This window comes from Ahaetulla prasina, chromosome 7 (assembly GCF_028640845.1).
Source record: "Ahaetulla prasina isolate Xishuangbanna chromosome 7, ASM2864084v1, whole genome shotgun sequence".
Lineage (NCBI taxonomy): Eukaryota > Metazoa > Chordata > Lepidosauria > Squamata > Colubridae > Ahaetulla > Ahaetulla prasina.
This window is the reverse complement of record NC_080545.1, coordinates 78519060-78533823: the sequence shown is the minus strand read 5'-3', so window position 1 is coordinate 78533823 and position 14764 is coordinate 78519060. Positions and strand designations below refer to the sequence as shown.

Genomic DNA, 14764 nt, shown 5'->3' with positions numbered 1-14764 from the left:
CATCATTCCCCCCGCCCCGCCCCCCCCCCCGCCAGAGAAAGCAGGATATGAAACAGCAAAAGTTACATAGGAGTTCAAAAGTAAAATGGACTGTATGACTATGGCTACCTTTTTAATAAACCACATGTACTGCTAAAAGCATGGAACCTACCGGTAGATTAAAAAAATAGATGGCCTTAAAGCAGCAATGTTTCATCTCAGAATTTCTGAGTAAGAAATAGTGGCATGCAGAAACTGAATTTACTCTCCTTTTTCAATAAATGAAAGGATTTAAAGATGACACCAGTTTTAAATCTGACCATAAAATCATAGAATGTAAGTATTGAAAAGTCCCTTAGAGATTATCCCTACTGTAGCATCCCTCACAGATGTCCATTCTGCCTCCCCTTAAACCAGGGGTGAAATCTAAAAATATTCCCTACTGGTTCCGTGGGTGTGGCTTAATTGGTGGGCATGGCTTGGTGGTCAGGTGACTGAATGGGCATGGCCAATAGTAATAAAAATAATAAAGTATACAAAACTTGGGAGTGCATCGCTCTACCTTCTTTAAAAATAGAGGCACCAGTCTACCAATTGCCTTTTTTGGGAGGCACCGATCTACCTTCATTAAAAATAGAGGCACCGATCTACCAATTGCCTTTTTTTGGGAGGCACCGATCTACCTTCTTTAAAAATAGAGGCACCAGTCTACCAATTGCCTTTTTTGGGAGGCACCGATCTACCTTCATTAAAAATAGAGGCACCGATCTACCAATTGCCTTTTTTTGGGAGGCACCGATCTACCTTCTTTAAAAATAGAGGCACCAGTCTACCAATTGCCTTTTTTTGGGAGGCACTGGTCTACCTTCTTTAAAAATAGAGGCATCGGTCTACCAATTGCCTTTTTTTGGGGGACACCAGTCTACCTTCTTTAAAAATAGAGGCACCGGTCTACTAGCTGCCTACAGCGCTGATCAGCTGTAGTGTGGCCCTTTGAAGCGCCACGGCAGTCATTTAAGGTTGTTTGCAGCTATATCACCACTGGGACAGAGAAGAGGAACAGCAAGGTGTGGGCGGTGGGGGGGGCAGGGATTTTTGCTACCGGTTCTCCAAACTATCTGCCCCAATCGCTACCGGATCACGCGATCCAGTCTGAACCGGGAGCATTTCACCCCTGCCTTAAACACCTTCACTGATGGAGAATCCAAGCACTGTTTCATTGTTAAAAAGCTCTTTCCATTTAGAAATTTTTCCTGATATTCAACTGACGCCTATTTTCTCATAAAGGTATTTCTCGAGAAGAGTCCTCCACTCCTCTACTCACAATAGAATTCCCTATGCCTCCAGGCTTGAAAGTTTGGGCTTGGACAATCTGGAACTGTGCCACCTGCATTCCGATCTACGCATAGTACACAAAATTGTCCGCTACAATGTCTTGCCTGTCAACAACTTCTTCAGCTTCAACCACAATAGTACACAGGCAAACAATCGATAGAAACTCAAGGTAAATCGCTTCAAACTTGATTGCAGGAAATACGACTTCAGCAACAAAGTGGTCAACGCCTGGAATGCTCTATCCGACTCTGTTGTTACAGCCTCAAACCCTCACAGCTTCAATTTCAAACTGTCTACTGTGGACCTCATTCCATTCCTAAGAGTTCCATAAAGGAGCCGTGCATAAGCGCACCAGCGTGCCTATAGTCTCTGTCTTACTGTCCCCATTTATCTGTATTTACTTCCTTTGTTCATGTTTATGTTCGTAACTATACTCGTTTATCTTGGACATGTTTTACAAACAGATGAAATAAATAAAAATAAATAATTGAATCCCGCTGTTTCTTGTCCCCTCTTCTGGAATAATTCATAAGAAGTCTGTTGTGACCCAGGTTCCTGGACCCGGACTCCTGGACTCGGATGATTCAGAAAGTGAGGGAGAAGATCTGGCAAGGCCTGCTTCTCTTGGGCCCTCTCCCTCCCTGGCACCCACTCAAAGGGAGGAGGAGGGGCCGGCAAGGCCTGATTCTCTCGAGCCTTCTTCTGATTTGGCAACACCCCAAGAACAGTTTTGGAGTGATGCAAGACTGCGCAGACGTGACCGGCGCGCGCAGCAGAAGCAGCGTTGGGATACAGCCAAGGAATGATGGTCATGCAGTGACATCTGCAGAGACTATAAATAGGAGGCGGGACTTCCTGGTTTTTTGTCTTGGACAAAGCAATGAATTTGCACGGGCAAACTGTATCAATGGAAGGAAGAATATATTCGTGAGTAATTCTGGCCTTATCTGTAATTTCCTCGTTATCTCCAGAAACTTGGCAGGCCTGTGGGTAGACGTGGCCAGGACATTTATCTATGTAAATAAAGTAGAAGAAGAGGCCTTTGACGGACTCTTTGTTGGGAGTATTGGGGGAGGGAAACAGAACAAAGTCCTTTCCATCTCCAAATGGAGCCCTTATGATCGTTGAAAATAGTTATCACATTTCCCCACAATCTTCTCTTCTCTGGCTAAACAGATTCCCAAGCTTTCCTCTTAAATATTTTTTTCTCTCTTTTAGGCACTTTATCATACTCCAATCCAATGTCCTATCTAAAACAAGACAGCCAGAATTGGATGCAATATTTTACATCTGGGTGAAATCCAGCAGGTTCTGGAGAACCGATAGCGGAAATTTTGAGTTCAGAGAACCAGTAGCAGAATTTTTTAATAGTTCAGAGAACCAGCAAATACCACCTCTGGCTGGCCCCAGAATGGGGTAGGAATGGAGATTTTGCAATATCCTTCCCCTGGAGTGAGGGGGGAATGGGGATTTTGCAGTATCCTTCCCCTGCCACGCCCACCAAGCCACATCCTCAGAACTGGTAGTAAAAAAAAAATTGGATTTCACCACTGTTTTTACATGTATCAAAAAAGAACAGAGAACAGCAGCTTCTCCTCTCAACCTACGCACATATATTTTATTTTTCCTACCCAAATGTAGTGTTGGAAGAAATATCCATCTGGGTTCAGTTCCAAGTGGGGACAAAGACACTGGAAACATGGAGGCTGCTTGGAAAGATGGTTTAATGGTGGTCAAGATCACATGGCTTGAGATCCTGAACAGAGAAGGGCTGAGATCCTGTGTGCTCCCTGGTTTTATGCTTTTTCTGAGCTTTGAACTTTCTGGGGCACAGGAAAAGTACCCTGATTGGCTGTCAGACTCCCAGGGGGTGGGGGTCTTAGCTAGCCTTGCTGGCTGATGTAATCTTCCCAGGTGCCATGTGGTGAGTTTCAGTTGCTAGATGGGTTCTATTATGATGCAGATGATGATGGCCCATTATAAAGGTGGGGAGAATGAGTTTCTACCTCTGACCTATTGACAAAGGTGGGGGGGATGAGTGAGCTTGGCTGAGGCTTTAATGGCCCATTGACAAAGGTGGGGGGTGGCAGGAAGTTGCTTTGACTTTAAAACATGTTTCTCCATTTCTCATCCAGGGAAATATATTCTGCCTTTTTAAATATTTTCTAAAATATTTCATTCTTCTAGGAGGGGGGTGGGTGCTAAATTCCTACAGTAGGGCTTTGCATTTGCCCCTGTTGAAATTCACCTTGCTGGTTTTCGCTTGAGGGTTCTGCCTTGTCAAGTTCCTCGTGAATCTAACTACTAACTAATCCTTAACTTTGTTTTCATGTGCAAATTTGATAATCTCTCTCCCAAATAACATGCAAGCATATTAACAGGATTGGGTCTAGAAAAGAGTCTTGTGGTAAATATGCTGCCCTCCAGCTTGACAAAAAGCCATTGGATAGAACTGTACATCTATCTAGCTTTGTATCTAGCTAAGGATCGCATACTCCAGTCCACATTTTGTCAACTTCTCTATTTCCCTTGTGGAATAGGATGGAAATGAATAATATATTTCCTTCCATGTCGTAGCTATCCAAAGAGAACTGTGGATTCTGTGGTTTAAAACCAAGGCAGGTAACTTTTGTGATCTTTGGAGAATAGCTAAACTTCGGTGGCAGAATTGTTAAAATTCAGCAACTCTGCTATTCTGAGATGGGGAACATACATAATTATTATACTGTAAATTGTAGAATAGGCTTTCAAGACTTCCTTCCCAAAAAAATTCAAAATGGGAAATTTTGTCCATTCCTGCAGTTTGTCCGGTCCTACAATTATTTGTGACATTTCGTCTCCGTCCCCCACAGCCCTCACCCCAACTCTTAAATATTAATCCTACACCAGGGATGTCAAACTGGATTTCTTTGAGGGTCGGATCAGAATTGTAGCTCTCCTGCGTGGGACAGTGGGGGGCGGGGTTTCAGCCTGAATGACCTCCTGCAATACTTTGCTGGCCAAAACGGGGCATGGGAGGCTGTGGGGGAACCTTCTGCTGCCCCTCTGCACCCCATTTTGACTGCTAGAGGCACTGCGGGCAAATAGTCCTTTGCCATTTCCAGGCCGGCCACGTGGGCCAGATGTAAGCACCCCTTGAGTTTGACACCCCTGTCCTACATCATCGTAATCTAACCGAACTTTTTCCACCTTATGACTGTATGACTGTAACTTTGTTGCTTGTATCCTTACAATTTATATTGATATTGTTTCCCGATTCCTTATTTGTACCCTATGACTTTCATTAAGTGTTGTACCTTATAATTCTTGACAAATGTATCTTGTCCTTTTATGTACACTGAGAGCATATGCACCAAGACAAATTCCTTGTGTGTCCAATCACACTTGGCCAATAAAAAAATCTATTCTATTCTATTCTATTCTATTCTATTCTATTCTATTCTATTCTATTCTATTCTATTCTATTCTATTCTATTCTATTCTACTGCTTCCTGTTCATCATTCCAAACCAATACAATGGCTAGTAATTACACATATTGTTTGTTGTTCAAGATGAGGAGGGGCAGTGAACGAAGCGAGTGAGTACCAGTTGAGGATAGAGATGATCTCCACCAGGTCTTTGAAACATGTGCATTATTCATGTTGCAGAATTTAAAAAATTGGAATGTTTTATTATTTGTTAAAAAATCAGTAGAAGGACCTTAAAAGAAAAAAAATATGTGTCTCCTTTACATTATAATTGTTCAATATTTGAGAACTTTAAAACTACAGCAATTAACCCTTCTGCTCAATTTGTGACTGACTGGCTGTAAGAGGCGGATTATCAACAGTCCTCTATGCTCTATTTATAGGCACCACTTACATCAACTGAATAGGGTGAATCATTAGCATAACAAAAGCTCCAAGAAAGAACTGCACTAGAGGAAGACAGCACAGTACAGTAGATTTTAATGGATCTCGCTGCATCCCATCATCCCTTTGCTGATTTCTCCTTGCTTATTTTATTCATAGTGCAGCAATATTTTTTTAGCTGCATTCCATGATTTTGTTTTATAAAAAGGTCTTTGTTTCTGCCACCACCTGCTTGGCAAAACATACATCAAATGACTTCATATCAGTTCCATCTTGAGTAGCAGCTTTGGATCTGTTTAAAGTACCTAAAATTATACTGTCACAAACAATACAAGTAGGATTATGTGGCATGCACAAATATAAGAAGCTGCCTTCTAACAAGTAAGATTATGAAGAACTAAGTCTCAGTACTGTTATCAATGATCAGCAAAAAAAAACACCAAAAAACCAAAAAACTATCCTTCTCATGAGGGATGAGAAGGTGAATTCTTTCCTATTTACCGTCGGAGGTAGCCTGACATTGAGACTAAATCTGGAACCTTACAGTATTCTTCCCTCCCTCCCTCCCTCTCTCAAATTTGGAAAACACACAACTCCTTCACAAAGGGGACTGTGGGTGGTATATGCAGGCAAATATGTTTTAACATTGATCTACATCAGGGATGTCAAACTCAATTTCATTGAGGGCCGCATCAGGGTTGTGTTTGGCCTCGGGGGGGGGGAGGGGACGTGGCTGGGGGGAGGCATGGCCATCTCGATGTCACTCATCGAGGCTCCGTTTTCAGCTGTGAAGGCCTTCTGCAACCCTCTGCAGCAAAAATGGAGCTTGGAGAGGCCATCGCGGCTGAAAATGGAGCCCAGGTGAGGCCTCCCCGAGTTCCTTTTTTGCTGGAGGGCTGGAGGCTGTTGTGGCCGAAAACAGAGCCTGGGAGGGCCACGCACAGCCCTCCCAACCTCCATTTTTGCTGCCAGAGGCACCGCGGGCCAGTCCTTTGCTGTTTTCAGGGCGGGCCCACGGGCCAGATCTAAGGACCCCGTGGGCTGGATTCGGCCTGCAGGTCTTGAGTTTGACACCCCTGATCTACCTGCAATATTAGAGCCTTAAATCATTCAGTGAATTTACATATGGGAAGATTCAGGAAATACTTCTTTATATGATAGATAACTGCACTGTGGAAGCTGATACCATCCATTCCACAATGCAGTTATCTATTGCATACCCTCACTACCACTTTCAACAATGAAGAGTCAGGCTATTGAGGGTTACTAGTACTGATACCAGTAACTGTCTACAGAAATTCTCAGACATTCAGGCCATAGTTGTCCCAAAGGTGCTTTTTCAAGAGGCAACTGGACTTCCTTGTTCTTTGAAGACGTTTCGCTTCTCATCCAAGAAGCTTCTTCAGCTCTCACTGGATGGTTGGGAGTGGAGGGATTTATACTCCTTGCAGACAGCTCTGCAAGGAGTACATATTTTATATATTTATAAATTTATTTTATATTTATTTTATAAATTTATACTCTGCAATAAGTATAAATCCTTCCATTCTTCACCATCAAGTCAGAGCTGAAGAAGCTTCTTGGATGAGAAGCGAAACGTCTTCAAAGAAAAACAAAGAAGTCCAGTTGTCTCTTTAAAAAGCCCCTTTGGGATACCTGTAACTGTTTCCTGAATCACAGTGTTTGTGTTAAATATCTGCTTCTAAGGGCTGGAGAGAGGAAGGGACAGGAGAACAAATGTCTTGTTATCCATAGGTGTTATTTAGCACACCATTGTATGACAGACAACTAGATCAGGGGTCAGCAACCTGTGGCTCTGGAGCCGTATGTGGCTCTTTCACCACTCTGCTGCAGCTCCTTGTCACTCAAAGTATCACTCACAGCTGCCAATGTGCAACACTTGCCAGCACGCGATTTATTGAGCTTTTCAACCCTCTGTAGGCCAACCATGGATAAATCCAAGAAAAGAAAAGTTTCAGAAGAAAACAGAACGTTTAATCCAACAACATATGCTAGCTCAAAAAATAGTCAAGAAACAGGGAGGGTTTTGTGGCTCCCGGTGTTTTCTTTTCTGTGGGAAACGGGTCCAAGTGGCTCTTTGAATGTTTAAGGTCGCAGACCCCTGGACTAGATGTACAGAAACATGATACTTTTTTTTAGTTTCTAGCAATGAAATAATATTGAGTGATTGCTAATAATTACCTTTAATGTGTTAAAAAAATGGGCTGCCTGGATTTTCAGAGGTCCCAGATACCAGTATCTAGAACATAACAAAAAGAAAAAAGAAAAACTGAAATCTAAGGAAAGCAATTAGCATTTTTAATACACTTTTTTAAAATCAAAAGCATTTGTTACAGTTTTATAATTGTACATGAAAGACAATAAAAAGACAATAAAAAGAAGAATGCAATTAGTCCTGGCTTCATGCTAATGCAGATGTGGCTTGGTAAATTCTGGCTTATCTAGAGGTCATCTGAATGTAGCAGTCTTAATATGTCATTCCCAGCCTAGTCCACTGAACTACAGTACTTAATTGCATACTGAAGTGTTTTTCAACCTTGGTGACTTTTAAGATTTGCGAACTTCAATTCCCAGAATTCTCTAGTCAGCTGTGCTGGCTGGGGAATTCTGGGAGTTGAAATCCACAGATCTTAAAAGTCGCCAAGGTTGAGAAAACATTGGCATATTGCTATTTCTAAAGTACTTGTACAGAATTAGGTTGTTCTATCCTGCTTTTAACTTCTTACTAAACAAGTGCATTGAGCTTGTGATTTCCTGCTGCAGAAGCCAGAGCATTCTTCCATACAAAGCGTGTTCATATTTATATGGTTTAGAATCTTAAAACTTTGATCAGCAAAGTTTAAACATTAAGAGAAAAAATACTGAACAGGAAAAAAAGTTTATTAAAATAGAACTAAAGCAATAGCTTGAATCTGTCTCTCAGAAGATTCACACAATCAGTCTACATACAGCGTCTTTATGTCAATTTTAAAAGCAGCCTATTGTGTCCGATTCCACATCTACCATAAATCAACAGTTGTTGTTGTTAGTTGCAAAGTCGTGTCCGACCCATCACGACCCCATGGACAATGTTCCTCCAGGTCTTCCTGTCCTCTACCATCCTCTGGAGTCCATTTAAGCTTATGCCGACTCAGCAACTCCATCCAGCCACCTCATTCTCTGTCGTCCCCTTCTTCTTTTGCCCTCAATCTTTCCCAGCATTAGGCTCTTCTCCAGTGAGTCCCGTGAGTCCCTCCTTCTCATTAAGTGGCCAAAGTATTTGAGTTTCATCTTCAGGATCTGACCTTCTAAGGAGCAGTCAGGGTTGATCTCCTCTAAGAAGGGACTCGCAGGAGTCTTTTCCAGCACCAGATTCAAAGGCCTCAATTCTTTGGTCCAACTTTCAGAGCCATACATTGCAACTTGGAAAACCATAGCCTTGATTATACACACTTTTGGTGACAGGATGATGCCTCTGTTTTTTAGTATGCCTTCTAGATTTGCTATGGCTTTCCTCCCCAGAAGCAAGTGTTTTTTAATTTCTTGCCTGTAGTCCTCATCTGCAGTGATCTTGGAGCCCAGGAAAATAAAATCTGTCACTACTTCCATTTCAGGGGTGAAATTTACTACTGGTTCGGAAGTGTGCCATGCATGCGCATCCCATGTGCGCACAGACCTTCTGCCATGTGCAAAACACATTACTTCCTGGTTTTAACCCAGGCAGGTGGGCGGAGCTTTGCTCCACCATCGCTACCGGATCACCGAACCACCGGCCACGATCGCTACCGGATCGTGTGATCCGGTCCGATCTGGGAGCATTTCACTCCTGCTCCATTTCTTCCCCATCTATTTGCCAGGAATTGATAGCTCACTAGAGAGGAAGAACCTATTTCTTCAGAGAACGCTTAGAAGAAAAACAATAGCTAACTGTACATCTCAGTTGTGGAAGAGGGGTAACCATTCCTGCTCATAAATGTAGAAGTCTATATGAGTTTTCATGTGACACCTATAGCTCCTCACTTATAACACTATACTCCTCTAAGTTTATAGAGATGTTCAGTCATCCAGGTCATGGTTGTCCCAAAGATGCTTTTTCAGGAGGCAACTGGACTTTCTTGTTTGAAAAAGAAAGAAAGAAAAAAGAAAAAGAAAAAACAAGGAAGTCCAGCTGCGTCTTGAAAAAGCACCTTTGGGACAACCATGACCTGGATGACTGAGAATCTCTATAGACTTTTAGCTATACAATTTGAGATAAACAACCTTTGAATGGTGTGGGAGAAGAAATGGATTTCCAGAGGAAAAACTGCAGACTACAGGAATCAGAAGCACTACTCAGGTGACTCTGAGGACACAGATAAACCTCCAAGTGCTTCAAAGACCCTCTAAAAGGATGCAAATGATTAGATGTCTGCATGGAGTATAAATCCTTCATTCATCCACTTCTTGGATGAGAAGCGAAACGTCTTCAAAGAAACAAACAAGAAAGTCCAGTTGCCTCCTGAAAAAGCACATTTGGGACTATACTCCTATATTGTATGGACGACTATATATCATTATCAATAATCCTGTCTGGTTCAAAAATAGATATTATCCAGATGACCATGGATGATCAATGGATACTAGATGGTTTTGTGATTACAGATTATACACAGAGGGCCACTACGTAGAAACCACAAATCCGTTTCATGCAGTCCGTGTCAAGTAACTTTCTATCAATTAGGGAGGCTCTTGGTAAAATACTATGACTTAATCTCTTTCTCAAGAGAGGGAGAAGAGCAGGGCCTTGAGAATGAGGAATTAATCATCAGAGCTGCAGAACGATAGCCAAGAAACGTATGGAATGGGAACTAGAGGGAACAGAAATCTTCAGGCTACTGGAGCTAGAAGAATACGTTGGTAATAATGATTTTGGAACAATGCCTCAATGGAAGAAACATACAGGAGAAAAACTAGACATAAATATAGGTTAGAGCAAAATATTTACTTACTTGCTGACTTTTGCTCCTGCATCTCTGTAAGAGCCCCACCGTAAGCCACTCACAGCAAATACTGCCTGTTCTTTGTTCCCCTTTCCATAAAGGAAAACGCAAAAACAGAAATCTTGTTATATACAGAGGCAGCCAAACCTTTACATTACCTTAATCTAGTGATAGCAGCATCAGCAGAATAAATATGTATCTGGCTGTAAGTTAAAAATAAAAATTAAAAATACTGACCATTTTATGTTACTATGGCAGGTCCACAGAATAGAATTATTAAATTATAATAAATTAATGCAAATTGAGTTTAGCTCCATCTTTTCAACCAATTTCATCTTGTCAGCTAAAAGTAGCACAGATTATTTAGCAGATTTTTGCTTGATGTGCCTTGCTGAAATAAAAGGATTTTCTTCCTCTTCTTCCTCCTGTTCCTTCCCTTCCCTCTCAGGCTACTATTTTCACTGTACGAAGCAGGTAAGCCAAAAAAAACAAACAAACAGCCAGAAGATATTGCCTTCACAGAATGAAATCATTGTATGCTTTGGCAGTGGGCAATCTTATCTGCATCAACAACTAAAAAATTAAAAGCAAAATTTCCCAGCTCCGTGATGGTGAACCTATGGCCTACGTGCCACAGGTGGCATGCGTAGTGGGCACACGAGCTCAGCTCCAGCTGATTTTTTGGGCCTCCTGGGCCCACCAGAAGTAGGGAAACAGGCTGTTTCCTGCCTCCAGAGGGTCTGGGTGATGGTGGGGAAGGGCCATTTTTCTCTCTTACCTGGCTCCAGAGCCTCTCTAGGAGTCCGGGAGGAGTGGAAAACTGCCTTTCCCACCCCTCCCCAGGCCCTTTGGCGGCCAGAAACGGCCCATTTACCAACTTCCGGTTGGACAGGAAATGACTTTTTTTGCTGTCCCCAGCCTCCCCCCAGAGCCTCTCTAGGAGTCTGGAGGCTGGGGAACAGCAAAAAAGTCACTTCCTGTCCAACCGGAAGTTGGTAAATGGGCCATTTCTGGCATCAGGAGGGCCTCCAGGGAAATGGGGAAGGCCATTTTCCACCCTCCCAGATTCATAGAGGCTTTGGAGATAGGTAAGAGAGAAAAATGGGGCTACCGGGCCATCGCATGTCGGGGGGGGGGGGAAGAGTCGCGTGCGCATGCGTGGGGGTGGGGCACATAGAATTATGGGTGTGGGCACACATACACATGACCCCCCCACACCCCGTCCTTGGCACGCGATGGCAAAAAGGTTAGCCATCACTGGCCTAGCTAAATAACAAAGCAAATACCTTGTGCTACCTATGTGAATGCAACTGTATTTCATATATGTCAGGGGCAGGGGTGAAATCTAAAAATTTTCCCTACCGGTTCTGTGGGTGTGGCTTAATTGGTGGGCGTGGCTTGGTGGTCAGATGGCTGGGTGGGCGTGGCCAATAGCAATAAATAATAAAAATAATAAACAAAGTATAAAAAAACAATAAGAGGTACCAAAAACCAACTTTCACACTTTACACACACACAACACAACTGACTCACACACAATGTAAAAGCAGCTGCACTTCACACTTCACGTAGCCACAAAAAGCTCAAAAATCAACTTTCACACTTTACACACACACAACTCATACACACACACACACACAATATGCCACATACAGCTTTCTGAGATTTTGTGTGTTTGTGTAGTTAGAATGAAACACTACAGAAACACCCCAAATCTCAGAAAGCTGCACAAATATTTTATTTTATTATTTTATTTTATTTTATTGTGGACTTCAAATCCCAGAGTTCCTCAGCCAGCAGAGCCAGCCAAATAGATTAGCTGAGCGATTGATTCTTTCTGGCTGAAAATGAAACTGCTTTCAGGCTGGAAAGAGAGCCATGCATTCCTCAGTAATCAGGTAAGTGCCTTAGAATCTCTACTCTTACTTGTAGAAAACATGTTTTCTATAAGTAGGAGTACAAGTAAGGTTCTGCTGATGAGGAACTCAGGTGAGATCGGCAGAGGAGACTTTAATTTTTTTTAAAAAGTTTAAAGTCTCTGCCAGTCTCAGCTGAGGGGCGGGATCCTCAAAGGCTTTTTTTTACTTTTAAAGGCCTGTTTCGGCTGAAGAAAAACCGGCTTTTAAAAGTAAAAAAAAAACCTCTGCAGATGGTGTGGCTCAGCAGAGGCAGGGGGGGCGGGGCCAGGGATTTTTGCTACCGGTCCTCCGAACCAGCCGCCACCATTGCTACCGGATCACACGATCAGGGAGCATTTCACCCCTAGTCAGGGTTGTCAAACTCAGCGTCCGTGCAGGCTTCATCCGGCCCGCGATATATTTATTTATTTATTTATTTATTTTATTTGTTTGTTTGTCACAACATTATATATAAGCATAAGCATGAAATAACTATATGATATATAAGCATATATATAAAACCATAAGTATGTAATAACTATATGAAATTGTAAACAATCAAACGGAACATTAGGACAGGAACGGTAGGCACGTTGGTGCTCTTATGCACGCCCCTTACAGACCTCTTAGGAATGGGGTGAGGTCAATAGTAGATAGTCTTTGGTTAAAGCTTTGGGGATTTTGGGAAGAGACCACAGAGTCAGGTAGTGCATTCCAGGCATTAACAACTCTGTTACTGAAGTCATATTTTCTGCAATCAAGATTGGAGCGGTTCACATTAAGCTTAAATCTATTGTGTGCTCGTGTATTGTTGCGATTGAAGCTGAAGTAGTCTTCAACAGGAAGGACATTGTAACAGATGATTCTATGAGTTAAACTCAGGTCATGTCGAAGGCGGCGGAGTTCTAAATTTTCTAAACCCAGGATTTCAAGTCTGGTGGCATAAGGTATTTTTTTGTAAACAGAAGAGTGGAGAACTCTTGTAAAATATTTCTGGACATGCTCAATTGTATTAATGTCCAAAATGAGGTATGGGTTCCAGACAGGCGAGCTGTATTCAAGAATTGGTTAGATCTGGCCCAGAGAGCTGCCCTGGGAACAGCGAAGGACCAGTCCGCACCATCATTTGGGTTGGTCGTCCACATGGCCTGAGATGGAAAGCAAAGGCTCCTCCGGTGTCCAAGGGTTTGGTGCTCGCCCTGCTCTCTCTTTCCTCCACTGGAGACGATAGTTCCCCCCCAGCCCCGTCCAGGCCACCACAGGTGTCGCCCGACATGAGTGATGTCGACCTGGCCACACCCACCCCACCCCAACCCCCCCAAGGTCAACCACAACCCTGATGCGGCCCTCAATGAAATTGAGTTTGACACCCTTGATTTATTTGTATTATAATGGTATTTTAAACATGCCTTAACAATTCTTTTGCCGTATATTATCATATATATATGTCAGGGGTGAAATGCTACCATATCGGGTGAGTAGGTAGCGGAGATTGGTTCTGGTTCGCCGATCCGGTAGCAATTGCTGGCTGGCCACACCCCCGAACCACTCCATGGCCCACAGTCCAGCCTTTGCAAGCTGGACACCACAGTCCAGCCTTTGCAAGCTCGCCACCTGCTCGCCCTTCGGCCAGGGGCCGGGGCCCATTCCCTGAGGCCCCAGAGCCGCCGCCTGCCCCAACCGGGTCAGGGAATGCACCATTTCCCGACTCCGGCCTTTTCCCGGAGCCGCCGCCCACTCTTCCTTTGCCCGCTTGCTGCCTGTTTGCCGCCTGTTCCCCCTTCGCCTTTGGTCAGGGCCCAGGGATACCTCATTCCCCTGAGACCCCAGAGCCACCCCCTGCTCGCCACCTGCCTCAACCGGGTCGGGGAATGCACCATTCCCCGACACCAGCCTTGTCCCGGAGCCACCGCCTGCTCTTCCTTCGCCACGCAGCGCATACTTACTTTCTTCCAGTGGCTGGCTGCCAGGAAAGGCAAGCGTCCAAAAGTTACTGGAGTTCCTCCCCTTGAATATGCCGCCACCATTGCTGCTTGTTCCATGCACCGACTGCGCAAGCGCACACCGTTTATTTCATTTATTTATCAGCGGCAGGTTGGGTGTGCGCTTGCGCAGCCGGCGCATAGAACAAAGTGGCATATTCAAGGAGAGCAACTCCAGTAACTTTTGGACACTTGCCTTTCCTGGCAGCCAGCCGCTGGAGGAAAGTAAGTATATGTTGCATGATGAAGGAAGAGCTGGCGGCGGCTCCGGGACAAGGCTGGTGTCGGGGAATGGTGTCGGGGAATGGTGCATTCCCTGACCCGGTTGAGGAGGCGGCGAGCAGGGGGCGACTCCGGGGCCTCAGGGAATGGGGCGTCCCTCGGCCCCGGCTCCTGACCAAAGGCGAAGGACGAGCGGGTGGTGAGTGGGCGGCAACTCCGGAGAAAGGCTGGAGTAGGGGAATGGTGCATTCCCCGACCCCATTGAGGCAGGTGGCGGCTCCGGGGCCTAGGTGAAGGGAGAACAGGTGGCGAGGGAAAGGGAAAAGGCAGAATAGAAATTAATTTTTCCCCCTAATGGGTTCTGTGGACATGGCTTGATGGTGGGGGTTGTGACTGAGTGGGCATGGCTGTGAGTGACATTGAGTTGGCCACGCCCACTTAGTCACAGGACACACCCACCCCACCCCAACCCCCCCAAGGTCAACCACAACCCTGATGCGGCCCTCAATGAAATTGA

General features: G+C 44.2%; 1 protein-coding gene across 4 annotated transcripts in view; it reads right to left on the bottom strand.

The window, feature by feature from the left end:
• Positions 1 to 14764, bottom strand: part of AGK (acylglycerol kinase) — a 59702-nt gene that overhangs the window by 11576 nt on the left and 33362 nt on the right. For all 4 annotated transcript variants that reach the window (XM_058189856.1, XM_058189857.1, XM_058189854.1 and 1 more), the window contains 2 exons: positions 10155 to 10234; positions 7369 to 7426 (listed from right to left, as the gene is read on the bottom strand). In XM_058189856.1, the coding sequence (XP_058045839.1) occupies positions 7369 to 7426; positions 10155 to 10234 (138 nt within the window). The remainder of the gene's footprint in view (positions 1 to 7368; positions 7427 to 10154; positions 10235 to 14764) is intronic.